The sequence below is a fragment of the Quercus lobata genome, chromosome 11 (assembly GCF_001633185.2).
Source record: "Quercus lobata isolate SW786 chromosome 11, ValleyOak3.0 Primary Assembly, whole genome shotgun sequence".
NCBI lineage: Eukaryota > Viridiplantae > Streptophyta > Magnoliopsida > Fagales > Fagaceae > Quercus > Quercus lobata.
In genome coordinates this window covers 49,210,359-49,227,932 of record NC_044914.1, presented here as the reverse complement: position 1 = coordinate 49,227,932, position 17,574 = coordinate 49,210,359, and the positions used below count along the sequence as shown (strand labels likewise).

At 39.2% G+C, this 17,574-nt stretch overlaps 1 protein-coding gene across 1 annotated transcript; it reads right to left on the bottom strand.

The window, feature by feature from the left end:
- Positions 1 to 5,847: 5,847 nt before the first annotated feature.
- On the bottom strand, positions 5,848 to 7,566 carry LOC115969637. The gene has a single exon (XM_031089334.1). The coding sequence runs from the start codon at positions 7,564 to 7,566 to the stop codon at positions 5,848 to 5,850; it is 1,719 nt and encodes a 572-aa protein (XP_030945194.1).
- Between the last annotated feature and the right edge of the window lie 10,008 nt (positions 7,567 to 17,574).

The following is a 17,574-nucleotide window of genomic DNA, read 5'->3' as shown; positions in this document are numbered from 1 at the left end:
AACGAGTTTGCCGAGTTGCAAGCTTGCATTATGCCTAATGACTCAGCCCTTTCGCCTTTAGGTCCATCTCTGAACCCGACCCTTTCGCCCTTTGGGTTCTCCCTCGACCAACGAAGAGCAGAGCAAGGAGTAGATCTTCAAGGTTTTAATAATGGATGCCATGGATTCTTGATCCAGAGAAAACGATGGGAGACATTTGAGTTTTTGGATTTGATGATTTTGTTTGGGTATGAGAATTTTGGGGGTTTTGATTTGTTTTTCCTATGGGTATCTGACCCGATCTTTATCAACAATTCATTTTCTCTCTCTCACAATTCAACCAATCTAGATTTTTTGTATTTGTTTCCCAAGAAGATTTATGGGTTTGAAGGTTAAGGTTTACTTTGTTAGAGATCGGTTTGGTTGTTAGGTTTATGGGTTTGGTTGTTTTATTGGAGATTTGGATTTGGTTCTTTGTTGGAGATTGATTTTGCAGGAGATCTGTATTTTTGTGATTTTTGGGTTTTGTTCTCATTTGAAGATTGCTATGTGTTTTGCATGTTTGGTTGCTAAGAAAATGCAAGAAGAGAAACAAAAATATTGATTTTTTAAATTTTTGGGCAAGGTTTACTGGGAAGAAAATGAAGAACATGATTAACGGGGAAGAACACATGTTTTTATTCTAGGCAAGGTTTGAACATGATTTTTTAATTCTGTTTTTTTTTTATTTAGTTAAAATTAATAAATTAATTTTTAAAATTTATATGTTGATGTGTCAGTGCTACAGTGAATTTTTATTATTATTTTATTGATCTGTCAGTTTCCCTGTTAGTTTGGTGATGGAATGGTGCTTCAAGCACTTAAATGTCCCGTGTTAATTGGTTTAGGGACTAAAAATGGTAAAAAATAAAATGTAGGGACTAAAAGTGCATTTACGCCTTTAAAATTACAAAATATATTATATCATCTTAATCTCATCACCTTCCTAAACAATTTTTTTTTTTTTGTTGAGAAAACGGTAATACTTATTAGAACATACGAACACAAAATTAGTATATAGAGTTTTTTAAATAGGCTTATAATATATTACATAACCAGAGTACTACTATAAAAGGACCTAACATTTGTAGTAGTAGTCTGAGGTTATAAGGATTGCAACTCTAACACACAACCAATGTGGGATAAACATTCCTATTTTTTTTTTTTAACGAAATAGTATTACTTATTAGAACACATGAACACGAAATTAGTATGTAAAATTTTTTAAACAGACTTATAATATGTTATATAACCAGAGTACCACTACAAAAAGGGCCTAACCTTTGTAGTAGTAGCTTGAGGTTATAAGGACTGAAACTCTAACACACACAACCAATGTAGGATAAGCATCCATATATATTTTTTTACATAAACATTCCTAAACAATTTAATGTTGTATTTTTGTATTGAGATTACATTAATGTAAAATTGTAATAATGTAATATTACGGCATAATGTAACATCAGGACGAACCAAACGTCTTCTAAGTGTATATGTGTAAGAAACTCTCTCTTGGAGACTTGAACCCCAATCCTTACCCCCCACATCCCGCAAGCACTTATACTTGTGGAGTAACCATCGCGCCAAGGGTGCACTTGGATTAGTAGAAGAGTGTCCTATTTTGTAGGTATTTTAAGTGGAGTTGGAGATATATTTTTATCTAATTGTTCTCAAGTTTTTTTCCTATTAAACCTAAGGTTTAAGGGTATTTCTGAACCATATAAAAGTCTAATTCAATTTGTCAAAAGAGGAGAATCCTCTCATAGATAGTATAGTTTAAAAAAGTTTTTGTAATATGAATTTAATTTGTGGTGGTTTATTGAGTATATAACAATTTTCACTCTATTTTAGGAGATACAAAACAATATATAATAAACATAATGATATAATGCAATGATTAGATTTTGGAACTTAAGCTCTTTTTTTAAGATAAACCCAAAAAAAGGAGCTCATAAGTGTGCTTATTGTCCCCAGCACACTTAAACTTTACTCATAAATGTCATGGAACTACACGCATAATAATGAGACATGATACTACTCAAACCCATAACTTTAGGCTCGAAAGGTGATGCGCATGCACTTCATGAGAGCTTCCTACCACTCAGGGGCGGTTGCACATACATTTCAGGGGATTCAAATGAACCCCCTGACTTGAAATATATATATATATATATATATATATCGCTTTACTAATTTAATACTTTTAAAAATATTTTTGCACTATTTGTTTTAAATCTTGCATACTCTAATCACATAGCAGCTTATTTCACAATCAAACAACAATTTATTGTATTATTTATGGATGGATGAGTGTGATTGTGTGAGTTAATAATTATACAATGCAAGTGGAGTTGAGTTTTTTCATTTAGTTTAAAATATTCTTATAAAAAAAAATGACAAATATATAACCAAAATTGCATAAAAAGAAAAGTATTATACAAACTTAACAAAATAAAATGGCCATACTTATATTGATAATAGATAATGAAAACTGATAATAAACTATTATGAGACGATTTCAAAATATGAAAACTCGTAGAAGGAAATTGTAAAATTTCATGTATTTGTGTGTTTTTGTTTTCGATAACTCAATATATTCAAGGTTTTTTTTTTTATTTTTTTATTTTTTTATTATATATAAATTAAATTTTGTTTAATTTAAGTTTCTTAATGAACCCCTAGAAAAAATTTCTAGAGCTGCCACTGCTACTACTAATGAAAAATGAAAATTGATCTTTTCATAGAAATAGAGTGTTGGATTAAGACTGCGAGTCAGAAGCAGAAGCAAGATCAATCCACGCCTAATCAATTTCAAATTGCTGAATTCTGGTCCATCCTTTTTACAAATGCAGTAGTACTCCTGGTTATTGTTTATGAATCATCATGACTTTTTGTCTAACAGTAGTAATGCTTTAAGAGTAGTTTCTTTCAGACATTGATGGCATTCTGTTTTATAGTATAGTATACCACCAATCCTTTCAGCCAAAATAGATGGGCAAGAACCAAGTACTAGATGCAGTTTAACCGAAAGATTTCAAATAATTCAATGGCCGATATCAGTTACTTAACAGCAAGTGATGTACACTACCTTTTTCTCACATTAATACTGTCTGTTTGCTTCTTAATAGATAATCTACTTTGAATGATGTGTTTTATTTTTATTAGCATGTAGTTGTGCTTACGCAAGAAAATGATGGATTGTAGTGATGTTATTGATATTAATTTGAGTTATAAAACATATAGGACATAGTTCGACCAGGATATTTGAAGATACTAAAATAGTTTTTCCTTGCAATTTTCATGATATTAGTCATGTCAAGTTTTTCATTACATTGCTATTATGTATATAAGTTTGAAAATCACTATTGGATACTAGTACATATACAATATCAATTCACAATTATTGTTTGTGAAATTCTACTAAATATAACAAAAAATAAAATAATAAATTGGTTAAATAGTATCTCCTAAATTAAATGGAGATAGATGCATAGGATTGTTTAGCTTAATTACAGTTTTTTACATTCAATATCTCCGCATACAAAATATTTGAATAAAAATAATATAAAAAATATGCTTATTAGTTCAAAGAAAAAATAATAGTAAAAATCTAAAAAAAATTAATTTGTATGGAAAGCTAACAAAAGCAAAATCCAATTTTGATTCTAATTGAATTTTCTATAAACTTTGATTTAAAAAAGAAAAAAAAAAAATATATATATATATATATAAATATATACACACACATAGTAATGGTATATTACATAAATGACTTCTAAACTTTAATTGTTTTTAGTAATAAAAAAAAAGATCATAAATATAAAAGCATTAAAAAAAAAAGTTTTTTTTATGGTTTATTTATATTCGACTCTTCATTTTCAACATCAAATTAACTCATTTGACACAAAAATTAAAAAAATTTAAATTAGATGGGACATGTGGTGCAAAATTAAACTTTAATTGAAATCCAATTTTTACATTGAATTAACTTACTTAGTATAAAAATTTAAAAATTTAGATTATATGAGACATGTGGCGTAAAATTAGACTCTAATTGAATTCTAATTTAAAATCTAATTGGGTTTTTCTCAATTTTGTTTATATATATTAGTATTGACTACTGAATGGGTAATGTTTTTAAGGTTGTTATCTTTGATTCAAATAACTTAAATTAGATCAGGAAGATTTTATGATAGATTCAAATAAATTTTTGGTATAGGATGAGTTAAATTAAATTTTGTTAGTTATTCTAACTTAGGTTAAAAAAAAAAAAAAAAAAAAACCAATTGTTCCCTCATATGTTATAATTTTGTTCGCTAAAGTCTTGTATTTCGTTTGGTACCTATGCCTCATGGTTTTTCAAACGGAGACGGCCATCAAATTTAAATTAAAAAGAAAAAAAAGAAGAAGAAAAAGATTTTATCCATTTGGGAGGTGCCACATAAAACATCTGCACTTTCTAAATTACCAAGAAACCTGCATCATAAAACGATAAGATGGTCAAGTTTTATATAGTTAGTACTATGTCACGACGAGTGTTCAAATTTAAAGCTTCATTGTAGCCAAGATTTACTATGTGCCAATGGAAATGATGCACCAAGAAGTTACAAGGACCTGTTGCACGCTGTAGGCTGGCTTCATTGTGAAGGTTATAGCAGTGGTTCAATGAGAGTTTGGGTGACAATGGCTGCAGTTGTGGTGGTCGTGGTTGTGGGGATTGTAGTTGATAGTTTACAATATTTGTAACAATGTCTTATTAGTGCATAAAACTCTCACTTTTGAAGAGATTGGAAAAGGCATTTGGTAGATAATCTCACCTCCAAAAGGGTTCAGAAGTTATAAACTTAATGAGTAATGCTAGATTCTCCCAGATGTCAAAGCTGTTATTTCTTCTCTCTTTTGTTGGGATTATTCTTTTGTTTCTAGAGATACTAATTTGTTGCTCTTTGTAATTGGGATGGTCCCATTTCTATCTCTCTCTTCCCCCTCGAGCTTCTCACCCAAAAGATTGAGATAGGTTGGGTCCTTCCTTTGCTCTCTTTTATATATATATATATATATATATATACACATATACATATATATATATATATATATATATAAAATAAAGAGTAATGTTAGAGACAAAATCTTTCATATTCTTTTTCACAACTTGTAAAGGTGGCAAGTTATAATTGGAGTATTGTCACTTTCACATAAGGTCAACACTGATACCATTTTTATCATTCAACAATCACAATAGGTCATATAAATAATTATGAAAAGTTGTCATTAAATTTATTAAAATTCAATTAGAATTCATCTAAATTTCTACATGATGAGTTTATTTGAGAGATGGATACGATTAAGCAAAACATTTAGAAGTTATTGGCAGGTATATGTTACAATAGATGATATAAACACAATCTCAATTAACTGCTTCAAGATTTAGTCAGGTACCATATCAGGATTACCTTCTAAAGACAGACACAGTCGTCATATATAAAGCCATGGTACAACAATTTCAGAAATAGGCAATTCCAGCCAGAGCCAATTGATAATGCAAAGTAAAAGACTGAAATAAGATTGAAAGACAGATAGCAATTGAAACAATATGGAAAATAGTAGAAAAACAAGGGAAAGAAGAATTGCCAAGATAATGATAAATACAACAATTCTAATAATTAATTATATACATTTTATGAGAATGACAAAAGCAAAACAGAAGTTTTTGCTTTTAGCTTTATAATTTTTTTAGATGGTAGGTTTTTTTTTGTTTTTTTTATTTTTTTATATTTTTTCATCTGAATTAGTTCAGAGCAACATTGTTACAATTTGAATTAAATTGAACTAATGGAATTCTCTTGAACCCCTGGACTGATATGGTTCCAACCTACTTTTGGCTTGGTGTAATCGATATTCAATCCACGGTTCTTTGATCAGATGAGCCTGCGTTGATGACCACTCAAGCACAATAAGCACCTTCTCTTGTGCGAGTGTCTCACTGTCAGGTAAATGCATTGCAAGATAACAAAGCAGAACCAGTGCAGAAATTTGTACTCTTTGCTCACCAAAGTAAACCAGCTGAATTAAGTGCTCAGCCCCTCCTGCATCTATGATGGCTTTGCAATGATCAACGTGGAGATAATTTTCAGGGCTTGCAAACTTGCTAAGCGCAATGGCAGCCTCCATAGAAACCTCAGGTTCACTTTCATCAAGCAGTCTCACCAAGGACCTGACAATTCTTGTTTCTTTTACTCGGAAAGTCTTAGCCAAGTTTCCAATTGACTTGATGCAGGGTACAAGAAGGTCTGAGTTGGCTTTCTCTATAATATTAAGTAACTTTTCGACTACAACTTTTGCAGTATGGGAAGTGGGCTTGAAAGCCGAGCGCCTTAACTCTGTGTTTTGCTCGGCCACAGACGTGATCTCCATTAATGCCATGGCAGAATAGGATTGAACCTCATCATGTCCTTCTTCTAACAAAACAGCAAGCCATAAAAGTGCTCTTGATTCCGTGATGTTCTGACAAATAGCCACATTTCCCTTACATAGTTGCCAAAGGGCTCTTGCCACCATTGCCTTCATCTCACCCTTAATGCTAGCTCCCTCATCTTCATGTTCCTTTTTATCATTTTGATTCGGATTAGTACTAATACTAGGCATCACAACCGAATGCATAGAGATTTGTTGTTGTTTGCTGGCAATGGCATACTTACTATGTTCTTGAATGGTGTCAAATTCAAGATGACTAAGAAGCCAACGAATTGCATTGTTCTGAGCAAAATGATCTTGGCATTTCGGGTGATTTGCAGCTAGTTCTGACATTGCCCAAGCCACCACAGCACGAACTTTCATGTGCCCTTCTTTGAGGATTTTCACAAACACTAGGCAAACACCAGCATTCACAAGGTGTTCGACACTGTCCGGGTCACGTCCCAGCAAACCAATAGCCTTGGCAGCATTCTCCTGACCTTCAGATCCTCCTTCTTTAGCCAACTTCAAAAGTCCAGCCACTCCACCTTCCTCAATAATAAGCTTCCTGTATCGATCATTATCCTGAGCCAACGAAACCAAAAAAGCAGCCGCCTCTACACGGTCCTCTAACGATGACAACCCATTGTGTAGAACCGCAATTTTTTCCCATATTAGACATAGAATCGGCTCGTTGGCTGCAATTGGAGGAAGACCCAGAAGCCTATCAGCCACTCTAAGCAACCACGACACATCCCCAATACAATTCTCGAGCTGCAGGCACGTTTTTCTAAACGCAGCAGCTGGGATAATAGTGAACACCCTCTTCAAGATACCATTGGCACGGCACTTGTTAACGAGTGCAAGTGCTTTGTCAAGGACTTGTTGTGTGTTAGCAATGATGCGACAGGTTGGACGCTCATAAAGCTCTTTGCTTGCACGAGCTGTGTGGCGTAAAAGGCCTGCTAGCTTCTCCGTCTTGGCCTTGAGCTCCAAGCAATCTTGTTTGAAACATTGTGCTTCTTTTGCAGCCTTGCTCACCTGGTCTGCTAATTGTATTGGCCTTGCCAAAATCTCCCTCACCATATTCGCCATGTCCTAAAATTTGCGGACCCCAAAAATGAATAATTGGACCCGTAGTTTAGAAATGCAGCAAAGTGCAATAAAAAGTTATTGGCAAAATAGCAGTTATATAAATGGCATGTGATATGGCAAGTGTACGCATTTCTTTTCTTGCGTAGAATAACTACGTGAAGTTGTACTAGTTACTTCTGTTCAATCAAACAATCACTGACGGTGAAAGAAAATTCATAAACGAAAATGACAGGAAATAAAAAACGAGAGATGCTTTCACTAGCATGACTCAAAAGATTTTGGTTGCAATTTAATTTTGCGAAAATTGACGATTCAACTAGAATTGTCTCGCCAAAGTTGTTATCACTAATCAATCTTTGTAAACTTATCAACCTTGAAAAAGTGTTTAAGCTCGCCATTTTCTGGGAAATGTATAACTTGATATTTAAGAAGAAAATGGCTTGAAATGTTTGGTAGTTAAGCTTTGTTAATATTGCATATATGTGGATGTAACAACACTTAAAAAACGTTAAGTGGGTCCTTTTCTCAAGTCTTAAGTCAGATTTATGTTAAGCACACCAGAGAAAATTTTTTTAACAGTTTCTTCACCAGGGACCACACAATGCACCTAACCCAACATTATGGTTTTTATAATGAATCGTTTTACAGATTTCGATTACTATTATTATAGAAACTTTATATAATATGCATCAAACATCTTTTGCTTGGGTTCATACAAATCCTTCCTATGCTTCCTTTGATTTATATAAAGTCTAAAATAGTGAAAGATTACAGAAAATAAAGGAAATAACAGTCTAAATTTGTTATGTATATGGCTAAAGATGAATAATAAAGATTAACAATACTTTAAGAGTTCAATTACATACCAAACTGACAAACAGGATTGTGGAACGAAATCAAGAGCCCAACAAGGCAACAACCATGGCCAATCGTTTATTTGAAGTCCTTAAATGTGGTGATGTAGTTGTTTGACAATTGACAGTATATATTTTAGTTAAGATTGATAAATAATATAGAAGATATAGAGCTAAGCATAGGTTTATTGATAATACTTTAAGAGTTCAATTACATACCAAACTGGCAAAAAAGACTGGACAATCGTTTATATATTTGAAGTCCTTAAATGTGGTGATGTAGTTGCTTGACAATTGACACTAATATTTTAGTTAAGACTGATTGATAATATACAAGATATAGAGCTAAGCATAGATCACTAGATTTTTAGTTTTCAAATTTCCATATATGTTCACTTTTCTTGTTTTGTCCTGGTAGTTGAAATTTAGACATATTTGCACTTGAAGTAACTGTTACAAATTAGAAAAATATTAATTTGACATGATTAGCTAGTAGGGAAAATCTAACATTGTTGACTTTTGTTACTTTACATCACTGTCATACGTTCTATCTCTTTGTTACTTTACATCAAAGAGGGTTCTTACGTCTTAGTACTGCTAATAACTCCTTTGCAGGTACCAAGAATATTGGTAGATGTAGATGTAATGTCATTGTATTTTTCAAGTTTCTCATTAATTAACGTGATGATCATGAAATTATGTCCTAGACTCCAAATGAGTATTTCCACACCAAATTAAAAAAAGGTTTAATTATCATTCTTAAAAGGTAATGCAAAGCAATGATTATCTCTTGCTAGCTCTGCACAATTTTATTAAACAGTCATGAAAAACATCCTTGAAAGTTGAATCTTAATTATGAGGCCAAAATATGTAAGCCTATGAATCCCTTTACTGTAAAGCAAGAAAAAAAAAAAATCTAATCATACTTATAGTGCAAGTACCATAACCATAGGCATTATAACCCAAGGGTTAGTCTAGAATTAGCGATTATATATACTAGCGTATATTGGGTTCTTTATAACAACAATTTAATATGGTGAAGATGTAAGTGTTTTGATTTTCTAGCGTAGAATTAGGTTGTTATACTGAACTATTTTTTACATTTTTTTTTATAAAAAAAATAATGAATACAATCTGCACCTAATAAGATGATTGACACATATTTATGGGAAAGGCCTAGTCTTCTTGGACAGATGAGGCTTACTTTTTCTGCAAATCATTGTAATTTCATGTAACTGTTGCCATATAGTCTACACCCCCTCAGATTTTCTTAGTTCACTAGGTTTTATTCTGTAAGATGCTAGAGGACATTTACATGATAGTATGATACTGATAGAAGCTCTTAAATTTCGAACTGTACGGACTTAGATGTCTCATTCCTTTTGCAATTTTTGGTGAAAACATTTTAAGCATGCATGAAGTATGCCACATTTTCAACCTCAATAAATTCCAACCAGCCCAATATGTAGATGAATGGTACCATATATAAACTGTTTATGAACTTTGCCAAAATTTCAATTCAAGCATTGGCATGATGCTCATATTGCATGTTTTAATCATTTACCAGCATTTTTGTGAATATCATTATCAAGTGAAAGAGAAAGCCATTAATACATTGGTGTTGTTCTTTCAAATCATAGAACAGATGAGATGATCCAGACGTTTGCCTATAACATCTGTAGGGTAATTTTATTGTTGGATTTTGAAAATTTCATCCATTCATTTTCAAAATGTCCATGAATTACATTTTGACATATACTTATCATGCATGGCCTCCTAATTCTTTTTAGTTTTCATGACTCATGATTAAACAGAAGTATCCATGATTTTCTGTCCCCTGCAGCAAGAGTTTTGTACATTTCAGAATCTGAAATCATTACTGATCATTCTTCTCATTCTGTTGCAATTTAATATTCCAGTTCATGACTAAATCAATTGGATTCCGACCCTTCATTGAATTCAAAGGGTCGTCGCATTTTTTATGTGAAACTGAAGTTTCATATTGTATCAAATTTCCCTGAAGGCGACAAACTATTGATCAAATGGGAGTGGAAAAATAGAAGACAAGTTGCCATCTCACTCTGAAGATAGTAAAATTTAGTCTGATGGGCCTATCTTAATGGGCCTGACGGATGGGTACTGTTTGGTCTTTGTAAAGATGGGCCCACGCGCTCTGAAGGCCCATCGCAGACAGACATGGTAAGGGCCCATGATCCGAAATCTCTATTTGCCTAGAAAAGCCCTAAGATCCAATAAGGGAAATTGTATCAAAGTCCCACATTGGAAAGATCTGGAGGTTAAGAAGAAAAGCAACTCTCTACCACTATAAAAAGGAGTAATATTCACGCAAATCAAGGTAAGATGATTTGACCCTCTCTAACGCCTCAAAATAACTCAAGGGACGAATTCTGACTTGACCTTCGGAGGGCTTTTGGCCGACACCACACCGGTGCTCTCTAAGGGTTCTTCTTCCGTTCGTTCTTGTTGTGCAGGTTCGTTGACTCGCGAGTACGGTGTGACTTATTGGTGACAATTCTCAACGTCATCAGTTGGCGCCGTCTGTGGGAAACAAAGACGTATAGTACTCCCTAGATTCCCAGACAAAAGAGTTACATGGTACTCACTCGCTCAATGGCAACCACGAATGACGTTCAGGAAGAAGCCCCTACGACGGCCCTTGAGAGGCAGGTCAGGACGCTCGCCGCAGCCGTGGAGCGCCTCACCAAGCAAAACCACGACCTACAAGAGCAGCTGAACCAAAAGAATGCCGCGGTCAATAACCAAGGAGCGGATCAAGAGGGGAACAGCGCCGAAAGGAGAAATCAGGACGGACCACAGGGGAGTAACGCCCCGAGCAAACCAGTACGACGGGACATAAGCATCCCTTCCCCGACGGACACTGCTCCACAATCCATCATCGCGGAGATGCAGGCGATGAAGGAGCAGATGGATGTGATGATGAGCGCTCTCAAGGGGCGAGTGTCAAGTGATCTTGACGACCTTGTCAACCGGACTGACTCGCCATTCACGGCAGCCGTCAACTCCTTCCCCCTGCCAAGTAAGTTCCGTATGCCAAGTATGGATAGTTACGACGGAGTCAAGGACCCTCTAGATCACTTAGAGACCTTCAAGACCCTGATGCACCTTCAGGGAGTGGCAGACGCGATCATGTGCAGGGCCTTTCCTACAACCCTGAAGGGCGCAGCAAGGATTTGGTTCAGCCGGATAGCACCCAACTCCATCAGCACCTTCAAGGAGCTAAGCGCTCAATTTACTACGCATTTCATCGGAGGACATCGGTATAAGAAATCCACGGCTTGTTTAATGAATATCAAGCAACGGGAAGAGGAGACGTTAAGGGCCTACATATCACGCTTCAACAAAGAAGCACTCTCGATCGACGAAGCCGACGACAAGATATTGGTAGCAGCATTCACAAACGGGCTGAAGGGGGGTAAGTTTTTGTTCTCCCTATACAAAAACGACCCCAAGACCATGTCGGAGGTCCTTTACAGGGCCACCAAATATATGAACGCTGAAGACGCACTACTATCGCGAGAAGATAGACCCAAGAAAAGAGATAGACCGGAGGATTCCCGACAGGACCAGGGGCGGAAGAAAGGAAGGATGGGAGACCGAAGGGAGGACAGACGTCCAAAACCAATGAGCGGAAGGTTCGCAAATTTCACCCCGCTAAACGCGCCAATTGACCAAGTCCTAATGCAGATTAAGGACGAAGGGTCCCTGACGTTCCCAGGAAAGCTGAAGAGTGACCCCAGCAAAAGGTCCAGAGACAAATATTGCCGCTTTCATCGTGACCACGGCCACGACACGGCCGATTGCTACGACTTGAAGCAGCAAATCGAAGCACTTATCCGACAAGGGAAGCTGCAGAAGTTCGTCAACAAGGGGAGAACGGATCAACCCCCACAAGAACAACACCTCCGCCGAGAAAACGAGCGACCAAGACCCCCAATTGGAGACATAAGAATGATAGTCGGAGGGACTGCTGCGGCCGGATCGTCAAAGAAGGCTCGCAAAACATACCTTCGGATGGTACAGAATGTCCAGTTGACGAGCAGAGTGCCAAGGATAGCAAACGGAGAAGAACCTATTGTTGGGTTCACGGAAGAGGATGCACGGCGCCTACACCATCCACACGACGATGCCCTCGTCGTCAGCGTGCGGACAGGAGACTACAACGTGCACCGAGTGTTGATCGACAACGGCAGCTCGGCCGACATATTGTACTATCCGGCATTCCAGCAGATGAGGATTGACAGGGACCTGCTAATACCGACAGACGCCCCGCTCGTTGGTTTCGGAGGGAGTAAGGTATTCCCTCTGGGTTCGGTAACGTTACGGGTGACAGTAGGAGATTACCCCCAACACATCACCAGGAACGTGACATTCTTGGTGGTCGATTGCTCGTCCGCCTACAATGCTATCCTTGGACGACCTACGCTCAACTCGTGGAAGGCGGCAACATCAACTTACGCCCTAATGATCAGGTTCCCAACGGAGTATGGGGTAGGAGAGCTACGCGGAAGCCAAGTTGCCGCACGAGAATGCTACGTCGCTATGATGGAGATGCAAGACCAAATCCAGGCCTTGAACATAGAAGAGCACCGAACGGTGGCGGAACCAACAGAGAAGCTGGAGGAGATAACTCTTGACAGTTCCAATCCGGACAGAACAACCAAGATCGGAACGCTTGCCAAACCCGCAATCCGTCAAGAGCTCGTAGCTTTTCTGAGGAGCAATAAGGATGTGTTCGCCTGGAGCCATGACGATATGCCGGGAATCGATCCCTCCGTCATGGTACACAAATTGAATGTATTACCCTCATTTCCACCCGTCCGACAAAAGAAGAGAGTGTTCGCAACGGAACGAGACCAAGCAATAGCGGAGGAAGTCCGCAAACTCCAAGAGGCAAGCTTTATCAGGGAAGTCTACTATCCCGATTGGCTGGCGAATGTGGTAATGGTAAAGAAAGCGAGCGGTAAGTGGCGTATGTGCGTGGATTTCACGGATCTTAACAAAGCGTGCCCTAAAGATAGCTATCCCCTTCCAAGAGTCGACGTCCTAGTAGACTCGACGGCTCAACACCAATTATTAAGCTTCATGGACGCTTTCTCGGGTTATAATCAGATCCGCATGCACGAGGCCGATCAGGAAAAGACTTCGTTCGTAACCAGCCAAGGACTATTCTGCTACAAAGTAATGCCATTCGGCCTGAAGAATGCGGGGGCAACATACCAAAGGCTAATGAACAAGATGTTCGCGCAGCAGATCGGGAGGAATGTTCAAGTCTATGTCGACGACATGCTGGTGAAGAGCCAGAAGGAGGAAGACCACCTCGAAGATCTTAAGGAGACGTTCGGTACGCTACGATCCTACAACATGAAACTCAATCCGGGAAAATGCGCATTCGGCGTAACGGCAGGCAAATTCCTAGGCTTCATGGTATCCCAGAGAGGGATTGAGGCTAACCCGGACAAAATCCGAGCCATACTAGAAATGGCACCCCCGCGAAATGTGAAGGAGATACAAAGCCTTAACGGCAAGATAGCGGCGTTAAATAGATTCGTGTCGAGAGCCACGGACAAGTGCCTGCCCTTTTTCCGCACATTAAAGAAATCATTCGAGTGGACGGACGAGTGTCAGCGAGCGTTCGAGGAATTAAAGGCATACCTATCCTCACCACCCCTATTGAGTCCCTCGCAACCTGGCGAAGAACTTTTCCTCTACTTGGCTGTCTCCTCTGTCGCCGTCAGCGCTGCTTTAATTAGAGAAGAGGATAATGCACAGAAACCTGTATACTACGCCAGCCGGGCGCTCCGCGGCGCCGAAGAAAGATACCAACCTATGGAGAAACTCGCTTTCGCATTGATAACGGCGGCTCGCAAGCTCAAACATTACTTTCAAGCCCACACCGTGAACGTAATGACCGACAAGCCCTTGCGAAGGGCACTGAGTAATCCTGAAGCCGCAGGTCGACTGACACTGTGGGCAATAGAATTGAGTGAGTTTGATATCAAGTACCGTCCGCGTGTGGCCATTAAAGGACAAGCTGTAGCCGACTTCATAGCGGAGTTTACGCGTGACGAGGACAAGGGGGCAGAAGAACCCCCCAAGTGGAGCATCTTCACCGACGGGTCATCCAATCGGCGAATTGGAGGGGCCGGCATAGTGTTGCTGTCGCCCGAAGGGGACAAGATCGAATGTATGGTCCGTCTCGACTTCCCCATTACCAACAATGAAGCAGAATACGAAGCGGTGGCGGCAGGACTCGACCTAGCCAAAGCCGCCGGAGCTGAAAGTGTGGCCGTCCATTGCGACTCTCAGGTCGTGACCAATCAAGTAAACGGAGACTACGAATGCAAGGGGGAAAGGTTGAAGAGATATCTTGATCAAGTGAGAACGAGAGTCAACGGACTAAAAGCGACGGTCGTCCAAATCCCCAGGGGAGAAAATGAGCTCGCCGACCGGCTAGCCAAAGCCGCCTCAGCAGAACATGTGATGACACCGGGTAATGTACTTTCCTTCGTTCAACTCTTTCCACTAATAGACCCCGACAATATGCAGGAGATACGCTCCGAAAGAAACTGGACCACCCAGATAGCTTCATACCTGAAGGACGGGTTACTGCCACAAGAGAAGGAGGCAGCGAGGAAGCTGAAAGTCCAAGCGGCGAGATTCGTCTTGATAAGAGACGTTCTTTACAAGAGAGGATTCTCCCGCCCTTATCTAAGATGCCTCGGGGTTGAAGAGGCAGACTACGTAATGAGGGAAGTGCACGAAGGGATATGCGGGAATCACTCTGGATCGCGGTCGTTGGTGCACAAACTGGTACGAGCTGGGTATTACTGGCCGACCATGCAGAAGGATGCCGAGTCGTACGTTAAGAGCTGCGACAAATGCCAGAGGTTCAGCAATTTTATCGGACAGCCAGCTGAGGAACTGACCCCTATGACGGCTCCATGGCCGTTCGCACAATGGGGACTGGATATCATGGGACCCTTCCCAACTGCGGTAAGGCAGCTCAAGTTCTTGGTAGTGGGTATTGACTACTTCACAAAATGGGTAGAAGCGGAAGCCTTGGCCACCATTACAGAAAAGAAAGTTAGAAGTTTTGTTTGGCGGTCCATCGTATGCAGGTTTGGTATTCCTAGAGTCCTTGTCTCGGATAACGGGAGGCAGTTCGACAACAGCCACTTCAGGGATTTTTGCACACAGCTAGGAATAAAAAACCACTACTCATCACCCGCCCATCCTCAGGCCAATGGCCAGGTTGAAGTCACGAACCGATCCCTGCTAAAGATTATCAAGACTCGGCTCGAGGGGGCAAAGGGAATATGGCCCGAAGAATTACCGAGCATACTGTGGGCGTACAGGACAACGGCGAGGACTCCGACAGGAGAGACGCCATTTCGACTGACATACGGGAATGAGGCGGTCATCCCCGCAGAAGTTGGCCTCACAAGTTACAGGGTTCACAACCATGACGAAGGCAGGAACGACGAATCAATGAGGCTACAGCTGGACCTGATAGATGAGGTAAGGTCGGCAGCGGAGCAAAGGATCGCAAGATACCAGGAACGCATGGCCAGACATTACAACTCCCGGGTCCGACACAGAGACTTCCAAGTAGGAGACCTCGTACTCAGGAGGGTCATGGGTGCAGCTAGAGACCCTACACAGGGAAAGCTCGGCCCCAACTGGGAAGGACCTTACCGAGTCACGGCATGGAAAAGGAAAGGAACATACCACTTGGAGACTACGGAGGGGGAGAAGCTACCGCATCCATGGAATGCGGAGCATTTGAGGAAATACTACCAGTGATAGTAACACGGCGAACGGCAACCAATTTTCCATTTGGCTTTTTATTAACTATTTATAAGTTTTTTCTTTAACATGTGTTTCTCTTGCTACAATCCTGTCGTGCCTTTTTTAAGCCCAAGGGGGCAGGCACTTTTCCTTTACGCAATTAGATACCATTATAATCTTCTTCTACTTTGATGTCACTACAATTGTCCTCGAACTTAACGAATGCTAGTTTAAAGTCCATAATGTGGACGGATCACCAAAACGGTGAGAATTCTACATGTCCACAAAGTAGACGGATCACCAAAACGGTGAGAATTCTACATGTCCGCAAAGTGGACGGATCACCAAAATGGTTAGAATTCTACATGTCCATAAAGTGGACGGATCACCAAACGGTGAGAATAATACAAGTCCAAAAGTGGACGGATCACCCAAAACGGTGAGAAATTCTACAAGTCCATAAAGTGGACGGATCACATAGACGGTGAGAATAATACAAGTCCACAAAGTGGGCGGATCACCCAAAACGGTGAGTAAATTCTACAAGTCCGGAAAGTGGACGGTATATGCGTCATAATGTGGACGGATCACCAAAACGGTGAGTAGTTATACAAGTCCACAAATTGGACGGTGTAGCCTCCACAAAGTGGACGGATCACAAAGACGGTGAGAATTATGCAAGTCCATAAATTAGACGGTGTATCCGCCACAAAGTGGACGGATCACCGCAATTCAACACTTCCACAAATTGGACGGTGTACTCCTCAAAGTGGACGGATCACCCAAAACGTTTAATAATTCTACATGTCCATAAAGTGGACGGATCACCAAGACGGTGATAATTATACAAGTCCATAATTTAGACGGTATCAGTCTCAAAGCAAACGGATCACCGTAATTAAAATTAGAGATATTTACGCACCTAAAACGGTGAATAGTTCTACATGTCCGAAAAGCGGACGGACCTACAAAACGTTTAGTAATACTACGTGTTTGTAAAATGGACGGTATAGCAAAAACGGTGAATAAATTACGTACATACATAAAGCAGACGGCTCTAAAACGCCCACAAGGTGGACGGACAACATGACGATATAAGTCAGCTTCAATAGTTTAGCTTATAAGTGGACGGATCAACAGACGAGCTTGTGCAAATTAAAATTCAAAATAAAAGTAGACGGAGAAAATCCTTAACGGATACAGATCACGAAAAGACAATGAATGAAAAGCATTGTTTAGTACAAATGAAACTTCAACCAAACCGTCTACAAATTATTAACAATACATAAAAAGGGAGACGGATCCTCATCAACAATTATATGGG

What these genes read in the sequence shown, in the direction of transcription:
- LOC115969637 (XM_031089334.1), bottom strand. Translation starts at nt 7,566, where the DNA reads ATGGCGAATATGGTGAGGGAGATTTTGGCAAGGCCAATACAATTAGCA.